The sequence below is a fragment of the Balaenoptera acutorostrata genome, chromosome 15, assembly GCF_949987535.1.
Source record: "Balaenoptera acutorostrata chromosome 15, mBalAcu1.1, whole genome shotgun sequence".
NCBI lineage: Eukaryota > Metazoa > Chordata > Mammalia > Artiodactyla > Balaenopteridae > Balaenoptera > Balaenoptera acutorostrata.
In genome coordinates, this window is record NC_080078.1 from 73,314,754 (window position 1) to 73,341,868 (window position 27,115).

Consider the following 27,115-nt stretch of genomic DNA (forward strand, 5'->3'; position numbering starts at 1 on the left):
GCGCCTCTAGGCATCTAACTAGTGAAGTGTCGGAGAAGCCAGAGTCAGGAGAGAAGCAGAACTAGAGAGATGAGTTTGGGAATTGTGGCGTTTAGTCGACACTTAAAATCATTAAACTGGTTGGGGTCAACTGGGGAACAAGTATAGATAGAGGCCGGGCCAGTGTTTCAGGGTAAAAAAGCAGGGAATCCAGTGGAAGATCTGAAGAAGAAGCAATCCACGAGGCAGGAGGGAAACCAGGAGATCCTCAAGCCAGCTGCGAAAAGCAGGTTATGTCCTCAGAGACACTGACTTAGATGAGGACAAAGAATCCATCTCTGGCTCTGGCACAGGAGGTCATTGGTCCACTCTTTTGGAGGCATGTTGGGATGACAGCCTCTTTGGAATGGGTTCAAGAGAGAAAAGGAGGAGGAGAGGGGACTAAGTCCAAACAACTCTTTCAAGGACTTTAACTGAGAAGGGAACATAGCAGTGGGGCAGTCTCTCAAGAGGGATGTAAGTTCCAGAGAGGGAACTATTACAGCCGGCGGGTATTCTGAAGCGCCCTACGGTGGGACACTGAGGTTATTATTATTTTCATTATTGTTTTCCTGTTCTAAGCAGTGCTCCTAAATGAAGGCTGCATCAGTGTCTTGTCATTGAAAAGAAATGTCCTCGTTCTGGGCATTTGTTTTGCCAACATGATATCCTGTCCATCTGTGTGTTGGTTCAACATTTCTGTTCTTAAAAAATGGAGAGCTCTGATACAGTTCTTGGGTTTTCCTTGTATGACACCCCCGCTTCAGAGCCCACAGAGAACCCCCAAGGCCACTGGGCTTAGGTCCCTCCCTGACCAGCCCCCTCGGCCCCAGCTGCACAGATACCCACCCTGTGGTGAACTACAAAGGTCTGGGTGTGGCATGTGGTAACCACACAGAAAGTTATAGAAGGGCAGGAGCTGTGTCAGGCCCTGTCAACTCCTTCATTCCCCAGAACACCCCATATAACCTCCGCGCGAGAAAGGAAGGGACCCTGTGAGTACCTGATTATCGCACCAGGCAGCAAGGCCTTCGTGCACCAGGGTGCCACCGGGACCCTGCTTCCTGGCTCTTACACAGCCAACCAGCCCTGCCCTGGAGACAGCGGCCAGAGCCCCGGAGGGCCGGCAGGGAAAGGCCCAAAGGGCTAGGTGTTCAGCAAAGACCAAGGCCATGCTGACTGAACCAGACACCCAGGCGCTGAAACACCTGCAGGTTCTTGGGAGGCAAAGGGCTCTCGGCTGCCACGGTGAGGTCTCTGGAACCTCATCTTCAGCCATAGATGGTCTGCACCAGGCCTTGGTAGGCCCCGGGGAACATGTCTCCTCACAGACAGGCCCCCTACACACACACACACACACACGCATACACACACACAATTTACCAATATACACCGATATGAGCACAGACACACAATGACGACTGTCACACACAGGTATCACACAAACTCACACTTACACACATACACACAGCACGTTAACATATATAGAGGTACACACTGCCATGTCCACACACTACACTACACAGAGACTCATTGAAGCACATCTCCACACAGTGAGAACAGAGAGTCACAGATGTACAGACACATCGACAAAATTATACAAACGTGGTCACACTGATGCACAAATATCCTGACATACAGGGACACACATACACCAGACAGACACACGGACACACATTTCTGCGCGAAACACCTGCACACACACTCCTTGCCCCACACACTCACACGCATTCTAACAAGCCCCTGAGTCGCCCGGGCTCTCCGGCAGCTGTCGCTCACCCCATTCCACCCACACCCCCCAGGGGGAGGCGATGTCCCCGAGGGAACAGAGGTCTTCGGTCCCTTCTTAAGCCCCGCTGGCTCCCGCGTGACATCAACAGCCCCCTTGCTGCGGCCGGGAGTTCCGAGCTGGGTGCCGGGGGCGGGCCAGCGCCAGGCACAGACACTTCGGCCCTTGTTGGGAGAACAGAGAGAGGCTCTCTTGTCCGCTGCCCATCCTCCGGCTCCAACCACTGGTTCTCCCAGCGGCCTCTCCTCAGGCTGCGCAGGTACGTGGGGCTGGGGAGGCCGGGGCCTGGCAGAGGGGCTGTCAGGGCCAGGCCAGGGGGGCGTGTGGGCTGCCTGCGGGAGCACAGGCACGGGGCCCTGGCTGAAGCCAGGCCGCACTCCCTACCTGGGCAGTTCTGTGGCTTACTCACTCAGGGCTCCACAGGGCTGGGCCATTCCCTCGCTTCCCCTGTGGTCACTTTCTCAGCTCCCAGGAAGGCCAGGGGGTGATTGCTCCAGGGATCCCCTTGTAAAGACGGGTGGTCTCTACTGCAGCCCAGGTCCCACAGTAGGCCAAAGCTGTGGTCCTGGGATGTACAGTGCCCAGCAGCCCCCACGAGCAACTGGGTTCCCAGGTGAGATCTCGGTTCTTGGCCTTGATCTTCCAAGCAGGGATAGGGCTATGGGGTCCTGGGCACGCTGAGCCAGGGCCTGGACATACCGGCCTCCGCCACCCTGCAGGCTGGGGGCAGGGAAGACATATGCTCCTGGCCACACAGACCGTTGGTCACACTCTCCACTGTTTCATCTCAAATAGACATAGGTCAGTGGGTCTGTCCATGGCTCTGGCCCAAGGTCCCCAGGGCAGTTGCCCTTCCAGGGACATTCGGCGGAAGTCTCTGTGGCAGAGAGATAATAGTCTGCACAGAGCCCAGCCCGGGGCTGTCCACAGGGATCCAGGGTTGCAACATGCCTGTATGGGATCCGCGGGAGCCCAGCCTGCCCCTCACAAGCTGTGGGACCCTAGGCAAGTCCCTTTCTGGGCCTCAGACTCCCCCCCAGTGAAATGGGGGGAAGGGTTCAGACTTCATGCTCTGCAAGAGTCCTTCCAGCCTTGGCCACCCCAGATATCCAGAGTTGCCCTGGCTCACAAGGATCTTGCTGCCCTGGCTGTCCTCAACCCTTGAAAAGACTCAGCCTAGGAGGGGCCACCCCTGACCATCCTCCCTCTCTCCCTCCTGAGACGTTTGATGGGAGAGGCTGGGTCCAGGGGATATCATTTATTGTCCCACTCAGGGGTTACTGGCCTCGGGCAGGTGTCTGGGTTGGGGAAGGGTGGAGAGGGCAGCGGTGCCTAAGGCCCCAGACAGGTGACACTAATTCCCCAACATCAGCTCTCTCATCCTGCTTCTCCTTGTGTCCGCAGAGCCCACCTGATCACTGTTACAAGATGGACTCTAGCCTGGCTGGGACCCCCAGTCTGCAGGTGAGTGGGTCTTGGTTCCCCCACCCACCACCAGGGGGGGGCTCACTTCTTCCCAAGGCTGAGGAAATCCCTAGAAGTCCCAGTCAGCCGGTGGGCGGTCCCAGGACTGGGGGTGCCCACAGGGATCACTGTGAGCCCACAGAACTGGGCCGTTTGCAGGGTAAAGAGAGAAGAGACTTGGGCAAGGGCTTCAAGAAGTAAATGGGGTGGAAAATCATGGGATTGGACCTGAGGACACCTGCGTTCTCATGCCAGTGGGGCATCCTGGAAGTCCTTGGATGGCTCTTCTCTGGGCTTCAGTTTCCTCACGCTCACATTTGGTACAACGGCCAGCAGCCTCCCAAGGCTGTTGTGTGAAGCAGGTGAGATGGTGGGTGGGTTGGCAGGTGGATGGAAAGAAGGAAGGGAGGAAGGGAGGGAGGGAAGAAGCCTAGTAGAGATATTGGAAAAGGAGCAGGGCTTGGACCAGGGGAAAGAGAGGGGGCCAAGGAGTAGGGACCCTCTGATTTTAATCACTTCTTTCTTTAAATGTCTTTAGCCCCCAAGGGCCAATGGGAATATCAACCTGGGGCCTTCGGCCAACCCAAAGTGAGTTCTCATCTCTCATATAACTTTCCTCCCCGACTCCTCTCATACCTGGCTCCCCCCTCACCTTGGGAATATAATCCAATTCTCTGGTCCAGCGTCGAGATCCTCTGCCATCTGGGCCTAGGACCGGCCCCTAGCTTCATCTCCCACTAATTCCCCAGCCTCTGCCCATGCTGAGCCCTGTGGCTGAAGTATCCCCCCAAAGTCTGCATTACTAGCAGCTCCCCACCCTTCAGGCCCTTCTCAGTCTTTGGAGGTCAGATTCCTTTGCCTTCTATGCTGTTGCGTCTGGTTTTCTCCCGACCTTGTCTGTTTTTACTCGATTGTGAGATCCCCAGGGGCAGGGGCCAGTCTTATAAGACCCTCTTGGCTGAGAGAACATGGCGTCCTTAGAAAGCTCCCTGCCTTCTCCAGCTTCAAAGTTAAAAAGAAGCTCTGATTTGAACTAAAGCATCAAGTTTCCCAAGCTTGCAAATGCTGACCCGTGTTCCTCCCTCGTCCCCCAGTGCCCGGCCCACCGACTTCGACTTCCTCAAAGTCATTGGCAAAGGAAACTACGGGAAGGTGAGTGACCCGTGGGCATGGAAGGCCTGGGTCTCCCCTTCTCCGGCCTCTTCTGCCCCCTGCTGTTACTTGCACATGCAGAGAGGGAGCTTATAACCTGCAGAATCATGGGCGCAGGGCAGGGGCTGGAGGCCTGCACTGCCATCGAGAAATACAAAGCCTGGAGGAGTAGTCACCCACGGGTTCTGCATTTGTATTTCTGCTCAGGTCCTACTGGCCAAGCACAAGTCTGACGGGATGTTCTACGCAGTGAAGGTGCTACAGAAAAAGTCCATCTTAAAGAAGAAAGAGGTACCACGGCTTGGACCCAGGCATCTCCTCTCTGCTTCTTGACGGCCCCCCCCCCACCAGCCTCAGGTGGCTTCCAAAGATGGGTCCCAACTCTGGGCACAGAGGTGGCCCAGCAGGGGGGCCAGGTGGTGCCCAGGATGCTGAGCCTCCTCCAGGAAGGCAGGCTAGCCGCCTTACCCCAAGGGCCTGCAGGTGACCCGGCCCGGCCCTCTGCCTTCCCCTAAAGATTCAGGGCTCCATGGTGGACCAGTCCTCTGCTCTGTCAGGTGCCAGCCTCCCCATCTGTGCAACGTGGGGGTCACACTTCAGGCTCTCCAAAGGCCCTTCAAGCTCCAGCCATCTGGGAGTTCTAGATACTTCTGCTGACTTGAGTCTCTATTTTTTTTTTTTTTTAAGAGAAGGGCTCTTTTTTTTTTAAATTAATTAATTTATTTATTTATTTATTTTTGGCTGTGTTGGGTCTTCGTTGCTGCGCGCAGGCTTTCTTTAGTTACGGTGAGCAGGGGCTGCTCTTCGTTGCGGTGAGCAGGCTTCTCATTGTCGTGGCTTCTCTTGTTGTGGAGCACGGGCTCTAGGCATGCAGGCTTCAGTAGTTGTGGCTTGCGGGCTCTAGAGCTCAGGCTCAGTAGTTGTGGCACACGGGCTTAGTTGCTCCGTGGCATGTGGGATCTTCCCGGACCAGGGCTCGAACCTGTGTCCCTTGCACTGGCAGGCGGGTTCTTAACCACTGCGCCACCAGGGAAGCCCTGACTTGAGTCTCTTAACACCAACTCCATGAGAAGGACAGAGCGGGCCCTGAGAGAGAACTGAATGTCAAGTTGGAGGACTCAGGAGAGGGAATTAATGCTAACAAGGACATTGAAGGGCAGGTGTCCTTCAGAAAGCTGAAGGAGGTGGCCTTGCAGCTGGCCTTGAAGATAGGATTCTGATGGTCTGACAATGGCATCCTGGCAGGGGAACAGCAATCAAGGCTGAATGTGGATAGCGCTCAGCTTCTTCCCTCTGCAGGATTGTCCTTGGGACTCATTTATGCGGTATTCACATAGCTTTGCTTACTGTCCCAGGGAGGCGGGCGGGGCATTTGGATCCAGGGCTGGAGGTGCACCCACGTGGACTGGTCGGGGATGAGGTGGACCACACAGAGTCCTGGATGCTAAGCAAGGAGCCTGGCCTTGGCTTTGAGGGCAGTGAGGAGCCACGGTGGGTGTTTGAGCAGGGGCACGAGAAGGTCCTGGGTGGGGTGGCCGTGTAGGCGGTGACATGGCCCGTCTGTGTGACTCTGTAGCAGAGCCATATCATGGCAGAGCGCAGCGTGCTCCTGAAGAACATGTGCCACCCCTTCCTCGTGGGCCTGCACTACTCCTTCCAGACGCCGGAGAAGCTCTACTTTGTGCTGGACTATGTCAACGGGGGAGAGGTGGGTATAGGTCCACCTGGCGCCTTCCCTGCCCGGCTCTCAGCAGAAGCTTTCCATCCCACATGCTCATGGTGCCCCAGGTTCTGGAACAATCTCCCCTCATCCTTACAACAGACCCATTCTGCAGCTGAAAAAAACCGAGGCTTGGGCAGGGAGCTCACTTGCTCAAGGCCACTCAGCCTGTACCCGGCAGAGCCAGGATTTGAAGACAGGTCTATCTACCTCCCAGCCATTATCATTACTTGACTTCCATGCAGAGCTGCCCAGAATCCCTTCAGTGGACCTGGGAAAAGTCAATGTTAGAGGAGCTCTGTGGTCAGTATTTCTAATGCCCCCATCTTACACCAAAGACCACTGCATGGGAGTGACCAGTCCCTATGGGAATGACCTGAGGCCACCTGGTGACCCAGAAACACAGCTGGGATAAGCTGGGTTCCCTCTTCTGCCTCTCTGAGCAAGATGACAAGATGGCCCTTCTCAGTGACCCCAGATTTAACCTGTGTGACCTCATGCTCTTTAGCCTGATGCCAAGAGGGAAGTTTTTGTCCTGCATCACTAAATTCCCTGGTGGAGGTAAAGGGCTTTCTTTGCCAGCCAAATAGACCAAAGCAACTGGCCCGGGAGCAGATCTAACCCAGGCTCAGTTTGACCATCATAATCATTTTATCACCTGGGTTGGAGGAAAAGCACATCTTTGACGCACCCAGGTTCACATCACAGCTCTGCCAATTACAGTACGTGACCTTGGGCAAGTCACCTGACTGCTCTGACTCTTCCAGTTTCCTTTTCTGTGAAACTGGCCTCCTACTTGATACCTGGAAGGTAGTCAGGAAGATTAAAGGAGATTAGAGACGTGAAAGGGTTTGGCTGGAGCCTGAAACTCAGTAGGTGCTCCATCCCTGCTAATTCATCTTTCCTGCTGACACCTTGCCTGCTCTGTGGGGCAGGGGCCAGCATGCCCTTCCTTGTATGAGGACATTGCAGCTTAGAGAGTGGGTCACTTGGCCAGCTGCCCCCCACCCCACACTCGAGGAGCTGGAGCCCCCCAGGAACCCGCTCACATGTCTCCTCCCCCTCCAGCTCTTCTTCCACCTGCAGCGGGAGCGCCGGTTCCTGGAGCCCCGGGCCCGGTTTTACGCCGCCGAGGTGGCCAGCGCCATTGGCTACCTGCACTCCCTCAACATCATTTACAGGTGAGGCCTGCCTGTGGCTCAGAGCTAGGCCTGGCCCTTCTGCCCCCACAGCCAGGCGTTGTATGGACCCCCAGATCCTGCTGAAATCCTGGTGAACTTGGTCCTCTGTCTGAGGAGGGGGGCCCGCCAGCGAGGGGGAAGCCTCCTCCTTCCTGGGATTGAGCGCCCATCCTCCTCGGGCTCTCCCTGTGCATCTCTGCGTCTCCATGAACAGTCCTCTTGCAGGACCCCGGTCCCCAGCTCACGTCACTAAGCAGCTGTGACATCACAGCGCCCTTTTCTCTCATTTTCTGCAGGGACCTGAAACCAGAGAACATTCTTTTGGACTGCCAGGTTGGTGGGTATGTGTGTGTGCGCACGCGCGTGTGTGCTGTGTGCCCATGAGTGTGTGTGCACGCATTGTGCATGCGTGCATGTGGCTAGGGACGCATTCAAGTATGTGTGCGCATGTGTGCCTATGCCTGTGTACACACGTACCCACATATATGGACACGCATGTGCGTTATGTGTACACGTGGCTACGTATCCATGTGCATGTATGTGTATACGGGGTGGGGGGCAGGGGTGGAGCCCTGTGGAGGCTCGAGGATTTTGTAGTCCTTCCATGTCATAGACTGTGTTCCCTGGAAATAGACTCTGAGATGGAGCGCTGGGTGCAGAAGTCTCCTGGGGAACGCTCTCAAGAGATCCACGTTTAAGGGGGTGAGGAGGCAGGGCTGGGCAGAGGAAGAAGCTCACCTGCCCTGTGGTTGCAAGTGAGGCCTCCTCAGCTGATCTGACAGGGGTGGGGTGGGCCTGAGCTGGGATGGCTCTTTAGAACTGTTCCAAACTGAGGCAAGGAGGCTGGGCATCTGTGCCCCTACATTGACCAGTCATTGGATGGGGATTGCCCCTTGAGAGGGGGCATGACTTTGGATGAGGGCAATGGCCCAGCATGGGGGGATGGGCGGGACAGCTCCTAAAGGGGGGATCTGGACAGCGCCCCGCAGCATCCACTCACTGCTCTACCAACCACCCTCTCGCTCAGCTGCCACAAGGCGTGCTTGCTGCGTCCCCAGTCCTCTGTTAAGGGGGCTGCTGCCACTACGCCCCTCCAGCGAGAACATTCTGGAACTGCTGTTGTTATAGGTTGTCGATCTGAGTTTGTGATGAGCTGGGGATAGACAGTGCAATGCCATCTCCTCACCTGGCCCCTCTGCTGCTCTTAGAATCCAGGTTAGAAGCACTGAGTCTCTGAGTGGAGCCGCCAGCCCGTGCCTTTGCCAGGGACATCAGACCCCACGGCCGCTGCCCCAGATGTGGCATCCGGGCTTTGGGGATAGACCTGGGTATACCTTTGGCTAAGACCACCCTCCCACCCCTGCCCTCCCTCCTCTATAGGGACACGTGGTGCTGACGGATTTTGGCCTCTGCAAGGAAGGTGTAGAGCCCGAGGAGACCACGTCCACGTTTTGTGGGACCCCCGAGGTAAGCTAAACCTCCTGGGAGGGGCAAGGCTGGGAGTGGATGAGGCCACAGCTCCTGATTAGGGCCACCAGGTTATACCAGAGGGACTCACTTCTTCCACCCAAGCACTTCCCCGAGCTGGCTGTACACCCAGCCTTGGTTCCCTCCTCCATGTCATGGGGGCAACAGCTCTAGGGGCTGCTGGGACCCGGCTGGTGAAACTCTGCAGCAGTGCTGTCCGATAGAAATAGAAACAGAAATGCAAACCATATATGCAATTTAAAAATTTCCAGCAACCACATTTAAAAAGAAAAAAGAAAGAGGAGAAATCAATTTTAGTAATATATTTTATTTAACCCAACACAGGCAAAATAGTATCATGTCAACATACAATCAACATAAAATTGTTGAAATATTTTATTCTTTTTTTTCTAACTAAGTCTTTGATCTGGTGTGCCTTTTATACTTATGGTCCCTCTCAGCTCAGATCAGCCACATTTCAAATGTTCGGCAGTCATGCGTGGCTAGTGGCTACTGTATTGGACAGCACTGCCCTACAGGGTGAAGTCCATGTGCCACAGGAGGCCCTGGCCTGACACTTAAGATCGAGGTTTGCAAGGGTAAAGACACTGGTCTACCTCCTTCTTCCAGCCACCAAGATCCTGGAGGGTTAAAATTTGCGAGTCTCAGCAGTAATTCACATACATCTCTCTGTCCTGCCAAGGCCTCCCTGCAGCTTTGGGGTTAAAAACCTTTCCTTAAACTCCTTGGACCTTGGGCCCAAAGGGTTTCCCAGCTGCTTGGACAGATGTCTGGATTGGGGGTGGGGGACTGAGGCTGTGAAGGGCTGGCAAGTTCTCCCAAACTGGCATGGGACAGGAATTTAGCTTTTGTGTTTCTCCATGCGCTTGAAAATCTGGGTCTCAGATTTCAGCTGTCTCCTCAATTTGGTTTTAGGGGAGCTGATGGACAGACGGCCTCTCTAAGCAGGAGCTATTGTCTGTGTTTGGGTATGGCAGGGCGTCCACGGACAGAACTGGCCTCCCAAAGCCTAAAAACCCAGCTGACCCTTCCTTGGACACTGCTGGGGCAAGGAGCAGGGGATACGGCACCTTGGATGGTGTCGGAGACACGTGGCCCTGACAAGTCTCTTCCATGACTCAGCCACTGCCATGGTGCCGGGAGCACAGACAGGAGTAACCACAGTTGCTCCCATTGTTCAAGGGGTAACACATATGTTAGCATGTGTCCTTAACACAGCCCCTAGGGAGGGATTCTGCGGTCCCATTATGTGGATGAGGAAACCAAGGTTCTAGGAGGTTCAATGACCTGCTTGTGACCACACACCCAGTAGGGCTCAGGTCTGCGTAATTCCCTGCCCCTCTCCATACGCACAGTCTCCCGAAGTGGCTTTGTCTGTTGCTGAGACCCCTTTCCTCAGTGGCAGAGACACCAGGCTAAGAGGCCACCAAGCCCTCGGGTTTGGCAGGAAGCACAGCTCTGCCTCAGGTTCTCTCCTTACGCAAGGCACAGATACAAGGCACGCATTCAGCTGTCAGGAGGAACTCAAGCGCCACCTCCTCTTTCCTGACTCCTTTCCATTCATCTGTTACTAAGGTTTCCAGTGCAAGCATGTGCCACACTGACTTACACTTTATCCGTTAGTCTTCCCACTGCCCCGTGAGTATTCCCAGGGCTTTCCTAGTCCCAAGACACTGATTGGATGCTTTTGAGCAAATTCGATAAAGGCACCCACTTTGGGCAGAAAAATGCCCAAAAAATTCCCCTTTAAATATATGTCAGTTGGGACTTCCCTGGTGGCACAGTGGTTAAGAATCCACCTGCCAATGCAGGGGACATGGGTTTGAGCCCTGGTCCGGGAAGATCCCACACGCCGTGTAACAACTAAGCCCACGTGCCACAACTACTGAAGCCTGTGCACCTAGAGTCTGTGCTCCACAACAAGAGAAGCCACTGCAATGAGAAGCCTGTGCACCGTAGCAAAGAGTAGCCCCCACTCACCACAGCTAGAGAAAGCCTGTGCGGCAACAAAGACCCAACATGGCCAAAAATAAATAAATAAATAAAATTTTAAAATAAATAAATATATGTCAGTTGTCAGATGCACCCCTATAACTAGGGTTATGGCTTGGTAAGTTGATCATAGCCAGGCTTGCAGCCCCCTTTACCCCTTTGGCTGGTACTTTTGTGTGGTGCACAACACATACAACTGTACAGGGCAGTCCTGCCTGATCTCCTCTATGTCCCTAGCACACTGGCAAAGAGCCCCACGCAAATCAGGTCTTTGACAAATGGATGCTGAATAAACATATGCACAGACAAGTAAATATCACCGCAGGATCAACCGCTGTTGGGCTTTTCCTCCAAGTGCCTTGCTTACAAATGGGGAGACAGAGGCTGAGTGTCTTTCAGATAAGTGTATTTCTCCTCAACAGTACCTGGCTCCAGAAGTGCTTCGTAAAGAGCCTTATGATCGGGCAGTGGATTGGTGGTCCTTGGGGGCCGTTCTCTACGAGATGCTGCATGGCCTGGTGAGTGGGGTATAGCAGACTCTGGAAGAGATGGGGGTGGATCTGTCCCTTGTGTGGCCTCCTCAGGCTCCTTGAGGAACTGAATGAGCCATCACTCCTCTCCAAGCTGAAAAAAGATGATGCCAAAGTGAATACAAGGATTAGATATATTTTTTCAATAAAGTCAGTTCCGCACTTTACAATATACCATCTCACATGTTACTCCTGTGGTGCCTCATGACAAGGAAACTGAGACCCAGAAAGGTCACAGTGCTGGGAGGTTGTGGAACCAGCCCCTGGACCCAATCCTAGGCTGCCTGCTCTTCTCATCTGAAAAATTACAACCTGTCTCAAAGGATGGTTGTGAGGCTGGGATGAAATGATGACAGGAAACTGTTAACTTTGCAAAGTGCAAAGTCGTTGCACAAGCTGGATTAAGAGACATGGGATAGAGGAGGCACCTGGGGGATCCACAAGCCTCACACTGGTGGGGAGAGACCTCTTGGCCTTCCCAACAGCCTGTCCGCTGTGCTGGATGCCCTTAGGTCTCTGTCTCGCTCCAATCCGCCACGTGAGCCATCGCACAGACACAGGTCTGGCTGAATCCTTCCAGCTGCCCACTTTGCTCCAAGTGTCCCTGAGAACCGTGCCCACTTTAGCATGGATGATCCTCCCGTCTCTCTCTCACCAGCCGCCCTTCTACAGCCAAGATGTGTCCCAGATGTATGAGAACATTCTGAGCCAGCCGCTACGGATCCCTGGGGGCCTGACAGTGGCCGCCTGCGACCTCCTGCAAGCCCTTCTTCACAAGGACCAGAGGCAGCGGCTGGGCTCCAAAACAGACTTTGTAAGTGACCTGCCAGTGGAACACTGGCCCCTCGTGGGGCTCTCAGCTTCCTGCAGAGGCAACCCAGAAGCAGTGACATGCATCCAGCTGTTTTCTAAAACCAGGCACTGCTAATTCACACATTTGGAGATTCACAGCTGCTGCTGCATACTTATTTCCTTCATTCGAACACTTTTATTCAACCAGTATTTATGGAGCACCTACTATGTGCCAGGCATTGAGCTAAATGCTAGGGATTCGTTAGACTGGGCCTCTGCCCTTATTAAGTTTATGAGGGGAAGGCAGACAAACAAACACAAATTATTACAGAGTGTGACAAAACGATAAGAGGCCAGACAGGAATTCAGGCAAGGCTTTCTTGGGACTTGTGCTATATAGCACGAGGGGGCAAAAGAAAGTAACAGGTGCCCTTGCTTGCTCTCTGAGGAGGGTGGACTCGTTCCTTAAATGGGGTGAGAGTAGGGGCAGATCTGTGGGTTGGGCAGCAGGGGTGGCTTAGGTGATCTGCCCACCCCCTTGGTGGTGTTGTGTGCAGGGCTCATGCCCAGTATCCTGCTTTTTCTCCCAGCACCTCAGAAGTGGCAGTTGGTTTTTGGCCTTTTTGTATCTTATGGTTCATAATTTGTCCCAACTGTGCATGCTCCCTAGAAGTTTGCTCTTCTAGCGTAGAAGTTGAGATGCATGGATTGTGAGACAGACTACGTGGGTTCAGATCCCCCCTCTACCAGTTACTGGGTGCAGGACCCTGGGCACATGGCTAACCTCTCTCTGTGCGCCTGTCTCCCCATCTGTAATAATAGCACCCAATTCAGAGCTCTTATGAAGATTAAATAATATATACAAACACTTAGGCCAGTGTCTGGCATGTAGTGCTTTTTAAATGTTTGTACAAACTGCCCTATATGCCAGATACTGTGAAGTGTAACAACATTTAGGGCATTTGCCTACCCATCCCTGGACAGCCTAAAGAACAGGGCTTTCATGAAGACAGGTCCCCTCCTTCCCAGAGGAAATTTGCATCTTAAAAAATATGTATGATTCTTAAAATAAGGTATACATTCCCATAGATCAAAATCCAAAGGATATTCAGAAAAAGTCCCTCCAGCCACTGAGTTTTTTCAATTTGGGGGCAATGAGTGTTACCAGTTTCTTGGGTGTTTGTCTGGAAATAGTTTGGATCTGGCTTTTCAGCAACCCCCCGGGGGGTTTTGATATGGAGCCAGAGAATCATTCTTTGAGAAACACAGATAGAGAGAGGGTCCTGCTGGAACAGGTGGAAGTTCGTGCCACCACTGGTTTGGATTAGGAGAGAAGTGGTGAATCACGCCCAGGGCTGAATCCTAAATTCTGGATCTTTGGGAAACTGCAGCTTTTCTTGGGGCTTTATTTCCCAAATCTTCCTTAGTGAGTCGATTTGCTCTATTTCTCTGGTTAGAATTCTGTAAGAGTCAGGATGCACTGAAGCAGAATGGGGGACAGGGGGTCCCCAAGATCCCCCGGGGCCCCCAAGAGCAGGTTCTGCTGTCTTGTTCACTGACATACCTCTACAGCCTAGTATGGTACAGAATAGGTGCTCAGTAAATAGCTGTGGAATAAACAACTGCTACGAGGAGAAGGCTGGAGTTCGAGATAATGGCGAAGGGGAGAAGTCTAACTGCAGACAATCCTTTGTCCCAGGAAACCAGCCAGAACGGCAAGTTACCTTCCTATTGAAGTGTTTAGGGCTTGACAACCAGTTGCCAATAGAGTTGGAGCTCCGAGGCATGTGAGGTGGGGTGGGAACGCCAATGGAAAGGGCTACTTCTGATCAGTACCTTCTTCCTGCAGCTTGAGATAAAGAACCATGTATTCTTCAGCCCCATAAACTGGGACGACTTGTACCACAAGAGGCTGACTCCACCCTTCAACCCAAATGTGGTAAGAGGTCTTCACATTCTAGATTCTGGATTCCCAGGGCTGATGGAAGCTTGGAGGGTATCTGGGGAGGGTATCTGAGCCTGCTCTCTTTCTACAGATGGGAGAACCAAGGGTCCAAGAGGCTCAATGATTTGTCCAAGGCCACCCCGTAAGTTAGAGGCAGAATTGGGTCGAGAGCCCAGAAGTCCTGACTGCCAGTTGAGCTCTGTGTGAGGAGCCAGGCTGCCACTTCTTTACTTTTAGCACCAATAACCCTCGTCTCAGCGCTCTTTACAGTTTTTAAAGCGCTGTGTCATGGAGCACACCCAGACAGAGCCAAGCCCTGTAAAGATTTTCTTTCTATGTTTAGCTTTTTTCCTGATAATAAAAATGGCATGTACTCTTTCTAGAAAGTGTGTAAAACAGATGTTTAAAGCATCAAGGAGAAAAAGCTTATTATCTCGCTACCCAAGAGAAAGCACCACTGGCATGTTTCCTTCAAGTCTTTTCTATGTTTTTTACATAGGTCACACTTCATATATATAAATATCATCTCTCCCCTCTTTCTTTTTGCTAAAAACTATGTCATTATTTACCTAAGTCATATAAGACATTATAAGTATGATTTTAAGTGACTGTATAATATTTCAGCCCTATGTTGGCAACATAATTTATTCTACCACATTCCTAATGGTGAACTTTAGGTTATTACCATTTTTTCTTTATCATAATGGACTGGTGAATAGCTTTAAGTGTATATCTATGCCCACAGTTGTGATTATTTCCTTAAGATGGATTCCAATTGGGGAATTACCAAGTCAAAGAATGTGAATGTATTTTTATTTATTTATTTATTATTGAGATATAGTTGACTTACAGTATTATATTAGTTTCAAGTGTACAACATAGTAATTTGATAATTTTATACATTATACTCCATACAAAGTTATTATAAAGTATTACTATATTCCCTGTGCTGTCCATTATATCCTTGTAACTTATTTATTTTATACCTAGTAGTTTGTACCTCTTAATCCCCTTCACCTATTTTGCCCTTCCTCCCACCCCTCTCCCCTCTGGGAACCACTAGTTTGTTCTCTGTACTGTATCTGTTGTGCACATTTTTTATGTCCTTGATTCATACTGCATTCACGTCACAATCTACTTCCTACCAGCAGCGTCTGGGGGGTTGGTGTGGAGCAGGTAGGGTGCTGGGGTGGGGGATGGAGGAATTGATAGATTGTTATTGGACCTCATGGAATACAATGACCAATGTAAATGCATGGATAAGTGACAATTAAGTAAGGATGCCCCTGGGGCACTCAGAGGGCAGCACTAACGTCTCTCTCATGGCTGTGGGCTCCTTTGGCAGCTCTGACCCCAGCGTTCCCTTCTTATCATTGGCTTATATTCACAGGCAGGACCTGCTGACTTGAAACACTTTGACCCAGAGTTCACCCAAGAAGCTGTGTCAAAGTCCATTGGCTGCACTCCCGACACTATGGCCAGCAGTTCTGGGGCCTCAAGTGCCTTCCTGGGATTTTCCTATGCACCGGAGGATGATGCCGTCTTAGATTGCTAGAAGAGAAGCACCTGTGAAACCACTGAAGCCAGCTTGTATCTGTAAGAATTACCTTCAGCTGCTAGTCACAGAGACCCAGAGTAACAATGGCTTAAATAAGATTTTTTTTTTTTCCCAGCCCATAAAATAAGGGTGATGTTAGGTGGTCCAGGGCTGGTATGACAGGTCATCAGAGGCTTTCTGTATTTCTGCTCTGCCGTCCTTGGCAAGTGGCTTCTACTATTAGGATTATTATATTATCATAAGATGGTGCTGGAGCTCTAACCACTGCTTCTGTGTGCTGGGCAGGGAAAAAGGAGGAAACGGCAAAAGGGCACCTTTATAGAGCTTCCCCAGCAGCCCCAACCAATGACTTCTGCTTGCATCTCAGTAGCCATCCACCCTACCTGTAATGGAGGTTGGGATATATGTCTGATTAACCAGGCACATTACTCCCCACAATAACACAGGGGTTCCAACACTAAGAGAGAAGGGGAAAGTGTTGGGTAGGCAACCAGCACCTCTTTACCAGAGGGTCTCTTGGTGTTTGGATTTTGATCTCAATGTGTAAAATGACGGAGATGTAACAAGCCTATAGGGTATCACCCAACACCCTCTTATTGTTCTATGTCGATGATGTCTTTCTTTGGGTGGGTGGATTGCACATTTGTTAGGTTTGTCTGCCTGGCATCTGAACCTCTTCCTATATTCAGGGAATCTCCTGTTTTATGAGACATAATGAGAGGCAATAACTACCTCCACTTACAGTAGCTGAAAATACTAGATACTAACTTTCCCAGCCCCCCCTGCAGCTCGGGCCCAGGCATGTGGCCTCAGGATGCACCTGTGCCAGATTTTTGACTCAAGGAAGGAACTGGGAGCTCTCTTTCATGTGGTAGCTGCGGTAACAACACCCACAAAACTGAGTTCCTGGTGTAGAAGTGGCAACGATATAGCAATTGGTACTTATTGGCAGCATCAGTTTCCTCATCAGATCAGTGCTGCAGCATCATTCCTGTCATTCCTGGGAATCCTTGAGGCTTATTCTCTAGTTTTCCCTATTCTCTAGTTCCCTATTCCCTTATTCTCTAGTTTTCTGATTTTGAGAGATTCTGATCCTGTTAACCACTCCTTTTTTGCTTAACTGGTCAAAGTCAGCTTGAGAACATCTGCCTATGCTGAACCAGTTTCTGTGCTAGACTTTTTCAAGTCTCAGTTTTCATCAAAACAACCCCGATGTAGGAACTATCCCCTTTTTACCAATGAAGAAACAGAGTCAGAGAAGTTGTACCCTGCCTGGAGGTCACATAGCTAATAAGAGCCAGAGCTGGGACTTGGAGCCATATAAGCTGACTCTGGGGCTCTCACAGGTAACCTTTGTGCTGGTCTGCCTCTCACTCTGTTAAATCCAAGCAGAATGACTTTCAAAATCTCTAAGGAGAGCCAAGCTGGGTTATGGGAAACAGGGTCTTGAAGAGGAGGCATTCAATTGGATGCTCATCATCTGAGTCTGGCTGCCAAGTTCATGCTATGCTCTACCTCACATGCCTCTGTATGTTTGGCAGGTCTAGGGCCATAGGGAGCCCAGGCTGGGGCTGGTACAGTCCTGGTGATTAGCCATTTCTAAAAGCAATTCTGATTGGACAGAATGTGAGCATATAACACCCCATGAGACCAGGACACCCTGCACTTATCTGATGGATCTTGCTGCCTTATTTCAGTGCAACAAAAGTCTTTTTCACAAGTTTGTGGTTCATCACCTACTTCATGGTGGTCTTATTAGCTTTCTGATTTGTGAACAAGAGAACTTTCTTAACATCAGTGTGTGCCGGTGATTTTACTGCCTTTTCCTCTTAACTCAGTCCCACTCTTTGCCTTACATTTTTGTTTACCCAGCCCCCTGCCCCAGGAATTATGGGGGATGAAGCTGGAAGACCATGGAAAACACACCAATGACACTGACACTGACCTACTGGGGATCAAAGCTGAGTCAAGAAGAGCTACTATTATCCTTTGATATGTGCTGTGAATTCTGAGAAACACTATGATTTGATTTCCATCTTAATACCATCTGCTAATAGACAAATGTGAAGTATGATGGGGAAGAGGCCAAAATTCCCCCAACTTCCCAAAGCAAAAAGCAACAGAGCGTAGTTGTCAGAAATGTGATGGTATTGTCAAAGTATACAACCTGCTACGGGTTGTGAAACATGTAATGGTTCTATCTGCTCTAAGACTGTAAAATTACGAAATTTTCACCAGGATAGAAAATAAAAATGAAAAATTATGAATCTTGATCTGTTCAATATCAGAACAGATATGTTCACCCCTCGGTTTTTTGAGCACATTCTGAGCTGCATATGCATTATCTACAATCCTCACAATAAGCCAGCATTTAGAAATTATTAACCTCACTTTACAGGTAAGAAACTTTCACTCAGAGATAGTAAGCAACTTGCCCAAGGTCACCCAGATGGTACAAGGCACAGCCAGGAACTGAACTTGGTGGCAGCTGATTCTAAGGCCCTTGCTCCGTCTACAACCTCCAATAGTGGAAGAAGTGCTCTGGGCAGCTACTTTTTTGGTCTTCTGGCAAAGACTGACTGCAAACTGTACTCACCCAATTTGGTACCAAAAGACAGCATCCTCAGGAAGAGAAATCACATCACCCTCTTCTTCACTTTTTCACTTTGCAGTCACAGTAGTTGTGAAAAAGCAACAGGAGTAGTGTGTGTGTTTTAAGACCCTAAAACTCCGACTACTCTGTACCCGCTGAAGACTGTAACAAAAATTCTAGTCTCTGCTCTCATCGGTTTGAGCCGGCGAGACAGCTGCATTGCACAGACGTCCACGCTCCCTCAGGGCAGGCACTGAGCCCTCTCCTGGGGAGAAGGGTTGCCTGTTTGTGGTTACCGGCGTCTGGTTTCTCATTTTCACGGCGACAGCAGGGCAAACCGTACTTGGCGATGGCTCTTCCGCATAAGCAGTTCCTTCTGCCCAAATGCCCTTCCTCAACCCTTGCCTTATGAACCATTCTTCTCTCACTTTTCTGCTCAACGGGGACCCCTGTCTGCCCAGCTTCGGCCTCTCACAGCTCCCTTAAAACAGTTTATATTTTTATTTTTTGGTAGAATCTGGTCAGGTCTAACTCGCCGCCAGGGGATGCCCAGAGGCTGGTTCACCGCCACATCCTGGGCGTGGCACTGTTGCGCTCAGAGATGCGGGGCTAATCAAACAGAAAGAACTATCTCATATTCCCATCCTCACCACTAAACCTGCCCACCCTCCTCCTGGAGGTCCTCCCCGGCCTCCCAGGGTGCTGAAACCCTCCTATAACGCGCGCCGGGCCTTGAACCCCGCGTTCTCAACAGGGCGACCCCGGCACACGGCCGCAGCCGCAAAGCTCCGTCCCCCGCCGGGCCACCGCTCTGCGCCTGCGCCTTTGGGATCAAGGCTGGGCCTTCCGCACTCTCCGCCGGAAGCCTCCACTAGGCTCCTCCCTCAGGGTGGGGCGAAGTTTGGGCCCTCGGGGCCTATCATTTTTATCAGGCTTTAATGAGACTGGGTATTAAAGGAGAAAATGAAATGAGTTTATCTTTGGCCTAAAGTTAATCCACATTCTATTTGGATTTACCCCGCATCTAAAATAATGGTACAGTCCCACATTAGTCCCGCCCCCTGCCCCCACCCACACTTCTCCCTCCTCGCTAGCTAGGTAAATCGGCCTCTTCCGTCCTGTCGTCATCACGTCGCTCCTGAGGTAGATCTACGCCCGGGTCCACGCCCTTCCAGCGCGCAGCTTCGCCTCCGCAGTTGCTAAGCGGCCTTGGATACCTGGCCGCGGGATGCTGGGCGGTGTCAGGTGAAGATGGTGGTCACTGGGCCTCAGGTAAGACGGACTCCGACCGTGGTGGGCCGGCCGAGGCGTTGGGAATTGGCGAGGGCCTCGCCGGACTGTCCTCGAGGCCGCTGGGCCCGTCTTAGAGAAAATCGAGGTCCGCTAGGGTAAAGTAAAAGGGGGGGGCGCAGATATAGGTCCGGATCCCGGACCTCAGACTGGGCTCGAATCTAACTCGCCTTTGGCTGGGAGATGTTTAGTCATCCTGCTGAGTATGAAAGAGCACTGGACAAGAAACCATAACGTGACATCCTAGTCCCTTTTTCTATGAATCCTGCTCTTAGGAATCTGTCCTACGGCAAAAATAATTAATGGCAGAAACAGAAATATGTACATTTCAGTAGGGTCTACGATGGCAAAAAATTGAAAAGATGCTCATGAAGATTGAGTTTATTATGGCATAACCACGCAACCACTAACCTAATCAGAAAGCAGAATACAATGTTGTATGTACACTGTGAAAGTAAACATGGGCATGGATGGAATGAAACATGAAAAGATAGCTGTGGTGGGATCATGGGGGAATTTTTTTTTTTAACCTGACAAAATGATTTTAAAGTTCAACCTAAAAAATAAGTATGTGGGACTGACGAGAAAAATTCTAAAACTTAAGAGTAATAAGAGAGATTAGCTCGTATCAGCACCACCAAGTATTATAACATACATATTATAAAGCTGTAGTAATTAAAATAGTATGGAACTGGGCAGGAACTTACAGGCAGATAGAATATATAGAATTCATAATAAAATTCAGTTTTTAGGGATTTATTATATAGGCAAGGTGGTATTTTAAATTAGCATAGAAAGGATGGATTGGTGTCAGGCAGCTTGCTAGTAATTAAAACAATAACAAAATTAAAGCACCAAATTAAAGTCCAAATGGACTAAAATTTAAGTCTTAAAAATTTTGACATCATAAAAGTACTAGGAGAAAGCATTGTTGGATGTATTTATAATCTTAGCATGGTAAAAACTCTTCTAAATATGTCACGCAATCCAGAAGCCAGAAAGGAAAAGATTAATGCTTTCAACTCTATAAAATTTAAAACTTGCTGTGTGGCCTGCAAAATTCAAGCAAACTAAACCAAAAAAATTACCAGCAGCTAAGTCTAAAGACAAATAAACTTATGGAAGTCTTTATTTAATGATCAATTAGAAGAATTTTAAACCCAATAACAGAGTATATGAACAAGAAAATCAGAAGAAATACAAGTGGCCAATATAAACAGTGAAAGATGGCCATCTCACTAATTTCAAAGTGCAAATTAAAATAATAAGGATTTTTTTTGCATATCTTATTAGCAAAGATTAAAAAAACTAAAAATAGGATTGTGTGGAAACAGAAATGTATTAGCATTAGTGGAAGTAAAAATTAGTACAATTTTTTGGAGGGCAATTTGGAAATAATTTACTTAGCCATTCAACAGGTAGGAATTCTATAGATATGCAAAGTACACGAAAAATCATGTTCAGAGATGATGTTTGTAGTATTCTTTTACTAGCAAAAATTTTGGGAAAAAAACATGTCAATCAGTATATGAGTGGTTACATAAATTTCAGTACATCCATAAAATGGAATGCTGTGCAGCAGTTTAAAAAAGAAAAGTGGTAGATCCATATATAGTGACATGGAAAGATGTGAAAGATACAGGTTAGGTGAAAAAAGTGTGTTGCAGAATAGTGCATATGGTCCTATTTAGTAAATAAAACTATAAGTTACCATATGTATAAAAAGAATTTAGAAAACTATACCCCACATTTAACAGTAGTTAGCAGTGAGGAATCAGGTTGGAAAAATGGTGTGATGGAAGGGCAGGGCCATGGAAGTGGGCTGATGGGAAACCCAGGGTCTGCCTTGGTTTTCTGCAGCCGTGATTATTCATTTCACTTTCATCCTTTGAATTGTAGGGAAATTGTAGCTAAGTTGCAGCTGTGTACCTTTTTTTAAAATAGATTTATTTAATTAATTTGTGTGTTTGTTTATTTTTTGTCTGCGTTGGGTCTTCGTTGCTGTGCGCGGGCTTTCCCTAGTTGCACTGAGTGGGGGCTACTCTTCGTTGCAGTGTGTGGGCTTCTCATTGCGGTGGCTTCTCTTGTTGTGGAGCACAGGCTCTAGGCGTGCGGGCTTCAGTAGTTGTGGCTCGCGGGCTCTAGAGCACAGGCTCAGTAGTTGTGGCACACAGGCTTAGTTGCTCCGTGGCATGTGGGATCTTCCCAGACCAGGGCTTGAACCCGTGTCCCCTGCATTGGCAGGCGGATTCTTAACCACTGCGCCACCAAGGAAGCCCACCTTTTCTTAATGAATTATAAGAAGTAGACTATTGGTTCCTTTTAGGGTCTTTCTTTTGGAATATTGTTTATTGTTTCCCTTTTTTCTGATCCCTTCTTTTTTCCATAAGGTGACCATGGAGAAAGAGCTTCGGAGCACCATTCTTTTCAATGCATACAAAAAGGAAGTATTTACCACCAGCAATGGCTATAAATCCATGCAGAAAAGACTTCGGAGTAATTGGAAGATTCAGAGGTGACCGAGTGAATTGTTTTCCCTTCTAAGTGATGATAACAGCCTGCTGATAACACTGAGAAGTCTTTATTTTCTTATGTAAAATAGATTGTTTAGGTGGGAGGAGTTCCATTTAAAGGTCGTTCAGAAATAAGTTATTATTAAAACATATCTTTCAAAAATTGGCAATTAGCATATTATTAAGTGGTCCCCCAAATCACAAATCAAGTAATTATTCCAGTTATACATATGTAAGTTTTTAAGAGGTTAGAGGCTTTCTCCATATTTTAACTTGGTCAGTACTTCAGTTTAGGGAAAGGAAAAATGAAAATACCCGTGTGTGTGTGTGTGGTTTTTCTTAATAGGTAAAGGATATGTAATCATACAAGCTAATGGTAGAGCTGATTGAATTAGTAGTTGGAGGACTTCTTTACGCTCTAGTGTGGTTTAATTTGGACACCTTGGCTTATAGGTAGTGCTTGAGCACAGGCTGATGACTCTGGGGCAGACCTATTAGAGGGGATTCTCACTTTGGGAGAGAGGCTGGACCAGGTACCTCTAAATCCCTTCATTTCTGTGCCTCTGATTCCATACAGTCTAGACGCTAAAATAGTTCATAAATTGGTTTAAATAATGGATCTAACACTTGCTTTTAAAATCATATTTCTAGCTTAAAAGATGAAATTACATCTGAGAAGCTAACTGGGGTGAAACTGTGGATTACAGCGGGGCCAAGGGAAAAATTTACTGCAGCTGAGGTAAGAAATATCCATAAAGAAGAAATGTAGTGAGATAGTTAGGAGCATGGGCTCTGAAATCCCGGGCTTAAATCCCTCTTCACCACTTAACTGTGTTGCCTTAAGGTGGTCACTTCATCTCTTTCTTCATCATGGAGTTGTTGTGATGATTTACTGAGTTAATGCATGTTAAGTGCCAGACACATAGTGCAGGCTAACTCAATATTAACCATACTTCTTTGCCATGTTTTTGCTTTAAAAATAGGAAAATTCCATTTAAAATTAAGCTGTTTTTTATTCTATTTCATGGATAGACAAAGAATGGTTAAGTGTAAAACCCAAACAAAAATAACAAGTGTTGGCAAAGATGTGGAGAAATTGGAACCCTTGTGCACTATTGGTGGAAAGGTAAAATGGTGCAGCCACTATGGAAAACAGTATGGCGGTTCCTCAGAAAATTTAAAATAGAATTATATGATCCAGCAATCCCACTTCTGGATATATATTCAGAAGAATGGAAAGCAGGGTCTCAAAGAGGTGTTTGTACGCCCATGTTCATCGCAGCATTATTCACAATAGCCAAAAGGTAGAAGCAACGCAGGTGTCCACCAACAGATGATAAACAAAATGGGATCAATACATCAATGAATTATTACTCAGTCTTAAGAAAGAAGGCAGTTCCGGTACTTGCCGTGACATGCATGAATCTTGAGGACATTATGCTAAGTGAAATAAGCCAGTTACAAAAGGGCAGACGCTGTATGGTACCATTCATATGGTGTACCTAGAGTAATCAAATTCATAGAGAGAAAGTTAAAATGGTAGTTGCCAGGACCTAGAGGGAGGAGGGAGACGGAGTTATTTTGTAATGGGTATGAAGGTTTTGTTTTGCAAGGTGAAGAGTTCTGTAGATTGTTTGTACAGCATTGTGAGTGTACTTAACTTTACTGAACTGTACACTTAAAAGTAGTTAAGAGGGTAAATTGTATGTTTTGTATATTTTACCACAGTTAAAAAAGCAAAAAACCCAGAACATAGCAAGAGCCTCTCTCACAGAGACTTGGAAGTGCTTGGTGTTCAGGGAGGGTTGTGGGGAGGAGGGAGGGAGTAGAGGCAGGGCGGGGCCGGTGTGGTCCTTAGACTTAGGTGTCCAAGGTCTCCTTCTCTTACTTCGGGTGAGGCCACGGGGAGGGGTCCACAGGGGAGCATTCCTGTTGTCCTTTTTTTCTCAACCTGACTGCAAGGCCACCCTCTCATCTGGGAGGGGCCTGGAGGGAGACATAACTATTTAATCAGGTTAATTGAGAGGAGGAGCGGGAATTATCATTGGGAATGTGGAGGTGACCAGCCACTCCTACCCCATGAGACCCCTCGGAAAGTACACACAGCGGTCAGTGGCCTGCAAAGGAATACTGTTGGGCTTTGGTCCCACACTCCGATAGTTTCTCTTCCACCTCCCTTCTCCACCTAGGGAGGAAAGAGAGGTGTCCCCGTCTGGGCCAAGGAGCAAGCAGCCTCAGGAAGGCCAGGGCATCCAGAGAGACGGCCAGAGACCCATGCCTGGGCCTTTTCCCAAGAGGAGATGAGCGCCAGGCCAAACCTTTTTTCAGGCTTTCAGGGATGGGAAGCAGTGGCTTCCAAAAGACAAGGGTCCCTTGAGAGGCAGATTTTGTTCTTTGGAACTTTAGCCTAATGTTCTCTCAGCAGACCAGCTCCTGGCACCGTGTCTTCTCTTTAGAGTTGGAGTGAGGCGGGAAGGAGAGGGAGAAAAGTGTTTAGCTTCTTCCTAAGAGCCAACATCCTCTTGTGTTTTTATGCTTCCACTGGGCTGATCCCAGTGGTCAGCAGAGGTCTTCATCCAGGGCAGAGATCACCGCTTTCCTGGTCATTGCTGCTGGTCTCTGAGGACTCGTAAAGGGTCAGTTCACACCTCAAGGGCTATGTGATCCCTCTTTGACGTTGTCCTCCAGAAACTTCTGACAGAACAGACATCATATGTCTGACATTAGATGCAAGAATCAAGCTAGAGGTGAGGCTGAATGCAGAGTCTTCCCCTGTTTCCCACCTCACCTCCACTGACTCATCACACTCGCTCAGTGGTGGTATTCAGTTACCTCCAGCAGCCCACGCCATGCTTCCCAACCCCGTCAGATCAAGGGCCACCTTATTACAAATGCCCCTTTATCATACTGAATTGAAAACATAGATAATATATTAACTCATCACCATTTAAAAAAAAAAGTTGATGCTCTAAGTATATTAAAGGGAGATGATTTATTAAAAAAAATATATGAACTTCAAATTGTAAATGTATGGACATATATACTCTAGAAGAATATGTACGTTTTAGTGTGTTAATCCTTGAGCTTACATACTCTTAGAACACTTCTTTACATTTGCCATTTTGAAACAAAGGCTAAATATAAATCTAAGTATATAGAATCACCATGAATGGGACAGCCTATTGTGTGGAGTCCAGAATCCGTGAAGTTTTGTCTCATTTGGGAGCAAGCCATCTTGGCGATGTTAACTGTTGCACTGTATTTTCTATATTTAGGGGAGAGAAGCAAATCCAGGCTGTGTGCAAGAGCAAGAGGGCCGTGCTGTAGCAGAGCTGCTTTGGGACAGTGGTTTCCCAAGTGGGATGTATGTGATGAACCCCTGGGGTGCCAGAAGGAAGTTATTCATATCTTTATTATCCTTAAAAATGTCCTTTTGGGAGTTTTTGTTTTGTTTTGTTTTGTTTTTGGCCACGCCGCTCGGCTTGTGGGATCTTAGTTCCCCAACCAGGGATTAAACCCGGGCCCTCGGCAGTGAAAGCAAAGAGTCCTAACCACTGGACGGCCAGGGAATTCCCTGGGGAGTATATTTTGTAATGATACACATACTTTCTATACATATTGGAGCGCACATTCAAATTTTTTTCTGATGGGGTGCTTGAAGAAAGTTGAGAGACTGTTGGTCTAGACCGCCCACCCCAGGTGTTCTTAGGCTAGGTCAGCAAAATCAGCCCTAGATTTTCTGCTCTCCCCAGCTTTGTGAAAGCAAGAGAGCTTTCCAAGAGATAGGTAGACAACATGCCTTTCTTATGTGGTTTGATCAGTCAGTGACTTGAACAGAATTCCTCCCTGAGAGGTGGTATGAAATGCCTTTATCCTGATATCCGTGGCTGGCAGTGAGGAAAAGGTATGATCTCTATCAAATAGTTTTCAAACAGGGGTGGTTTTGCTCACTCCACACCCCCTCCCCCAACCCCAGGGGACATTTGGCAACATCTGGAGACATTTTTGATTGTCCGGAGAGGGCGGGTACAACTAGCATCTAGTAGGTAGAGACCAGGGATGCTGCTGATTGGAGGAGACCTGTGAGCTTCCTTTAGCTAATAGTGTTCCACTTTTGGTGTGCTGTCCAGATAGTCAACTTGGAAAATGTCATTTCAGTTTGAGTATTTTGGAGCTTTGTACTAAAGACAAGTGTCGAAATCCTACATAGAGAGTAAATTTTATATTATCTTAATATAGATTTACATTTAAGTGCCTTTATAGATTTGAAGTTGTTTCTTTTTCATCTAGTTAAGGTCTTTTTTTTTTTTTTGTCTGTGTTGGGTCTTCGTTGCTGCGTGCAAGCTTTCTCTAGTTGCAGCAGGCGGGGGCTGCTCTTCATTGTGGTGCACAGGCTTCTCATTGCGGTGGCTTCTCTTGTTGCAGAGCACGGGCTCTAGGGCACATGGGCTTCAGTAGTTGTGGCGCGCGGGCTCAGTAGTTGTGGCGCGTGGGCTTAGTTGCTCCGCAGCATGTGGGATCTTCTCGGACCAGGGCTCGAACCCGTGTCCCCTGCATTGGCAGGCGGATTCTTAACCACTGTGCCACCAGGGAAGTCCCTAGTTAAGGTCTTATTCATAGTAGTTTGGACAAAAGGCTTCGAGGTATATTCATAGATTGTTTCTTTTTCTTTGTGTAGTTTGAAGTCCTGAAGAAGTACCTTGATGGCGGTGGAGATATCCTTGTGATGCTAGGAGAGGGTGGGGAATCCAGATTTGACACCAACATTAACTTTCTCCTAGAAGAATATGGAATCATGGTTAATAATGGTAATTATTATTGTTGTTTTAATAGAGGCAGTAATTTCTTGTTTATTATTTATATCGTAGTCCTCTGGGCCTAATAGTACAATGGAAAAAGCCCTGGGCTGTGAGGGTGCATGGTCCAAGATTCTGGCCTCACCGGCAGTCTGAATTTTCTAGTGCTAGGCTTCTTCCATTTATAAAATGAGAGAGATTGGAATATAGTTCCAGGATTCCTTTCAGGTCAAAATTTGTATGTGTCTATAATATCAAACTTACTTCTAATCTAAGAAGCACCTTCCTCTCTTT

At 48.6% G+C, this 27,115-nt stretch overlaps 2 protein-coding genes across 8 annotated transcripts in view; both read left to right on the plus strand.

Annotated features, from left to right (window-relative positions):
- Positions 1–1,904: 1,904 nt before the first annotated feature.
- On the plus strand, positions 1,905–17,902 carry SGK2 (serum/glucocorticoid regulated kinase 2). 2 transcript variants are annotated; one of them, XM_007193104.2, is made up of 14 exons: positions 1,905–2,066; positions 3,212–3,271; positions 3,810–3,859; positions 4,366–4,423; positions 4,631–4,714; positions 6,000–6,131; positions 7,212–7,324; positions 7,621–7,657; positions 8,705–8,791; positions 11,227–11,322; positions 11,993–12,148; positions 13,976–14,065; positions 15,462–15,667; positions 17,502–17,902. In XM_007193104.2, the coding sequence occupies exons 2-13, from the start codon at positions 3,236–3,238 to the stop codon at positions 15,624–15,626; spliced, it is 1,104 nt and encodes a 367-aa protein (XP_007193166.1). In that variant the 5' UTR covers positions 1,905–2,066; positions 3,212–3,235; the 3' UTR covers positions 15,627–15,667; positions 17,502–17,902. The 2 variants fall into 2 exon arrangements, with proteins under 2 accessions (XP_007193166.1, XP_007193167.1); XM_007193105.2 differs by lacking the exons at positions 1,905–2,066; positions 3,212–3,271 and adding an exon at positions 3,551–3,633.
- Positions 17,903–19,154: 1,252 nt separating this feature from the next.
- The window catches only part of IFT52 (intraflagellar transport 52), a 28,817-nt gene continuing 20,856 nt past the window's right edge, over positions 19,155–27,115 (plus strand). For 3 of the 6 annotated variants that reach the window (XM_028169335.2, XM_028169337.2, XM_028169338.2), the window contains exons 1-3: positions 22,677–22,764; positions 25,301–25,389; positions 26,704–26,833. In XM_028169335.2, coding sequence (XP_028025136.2) covers positions 26,752–26,833 — 82 coding nt within the window. In that variant the 5' untranslated portion in view covers positions 22,677–22,764; positions 25,301–25,389; positions 26,704–26,751. Of the gene's footprint in view, positions 19,495–21,902; positions 22,028–22,676; positions 22,765–25,300; positions 25,390–26,703; positions 26,834–27,115 lie in introns of those variants that run through there. The other 3 variants (XM_057529603.1, XM_057529604.1, XM_007193102.3) reach the window with 2 other exon arrangements.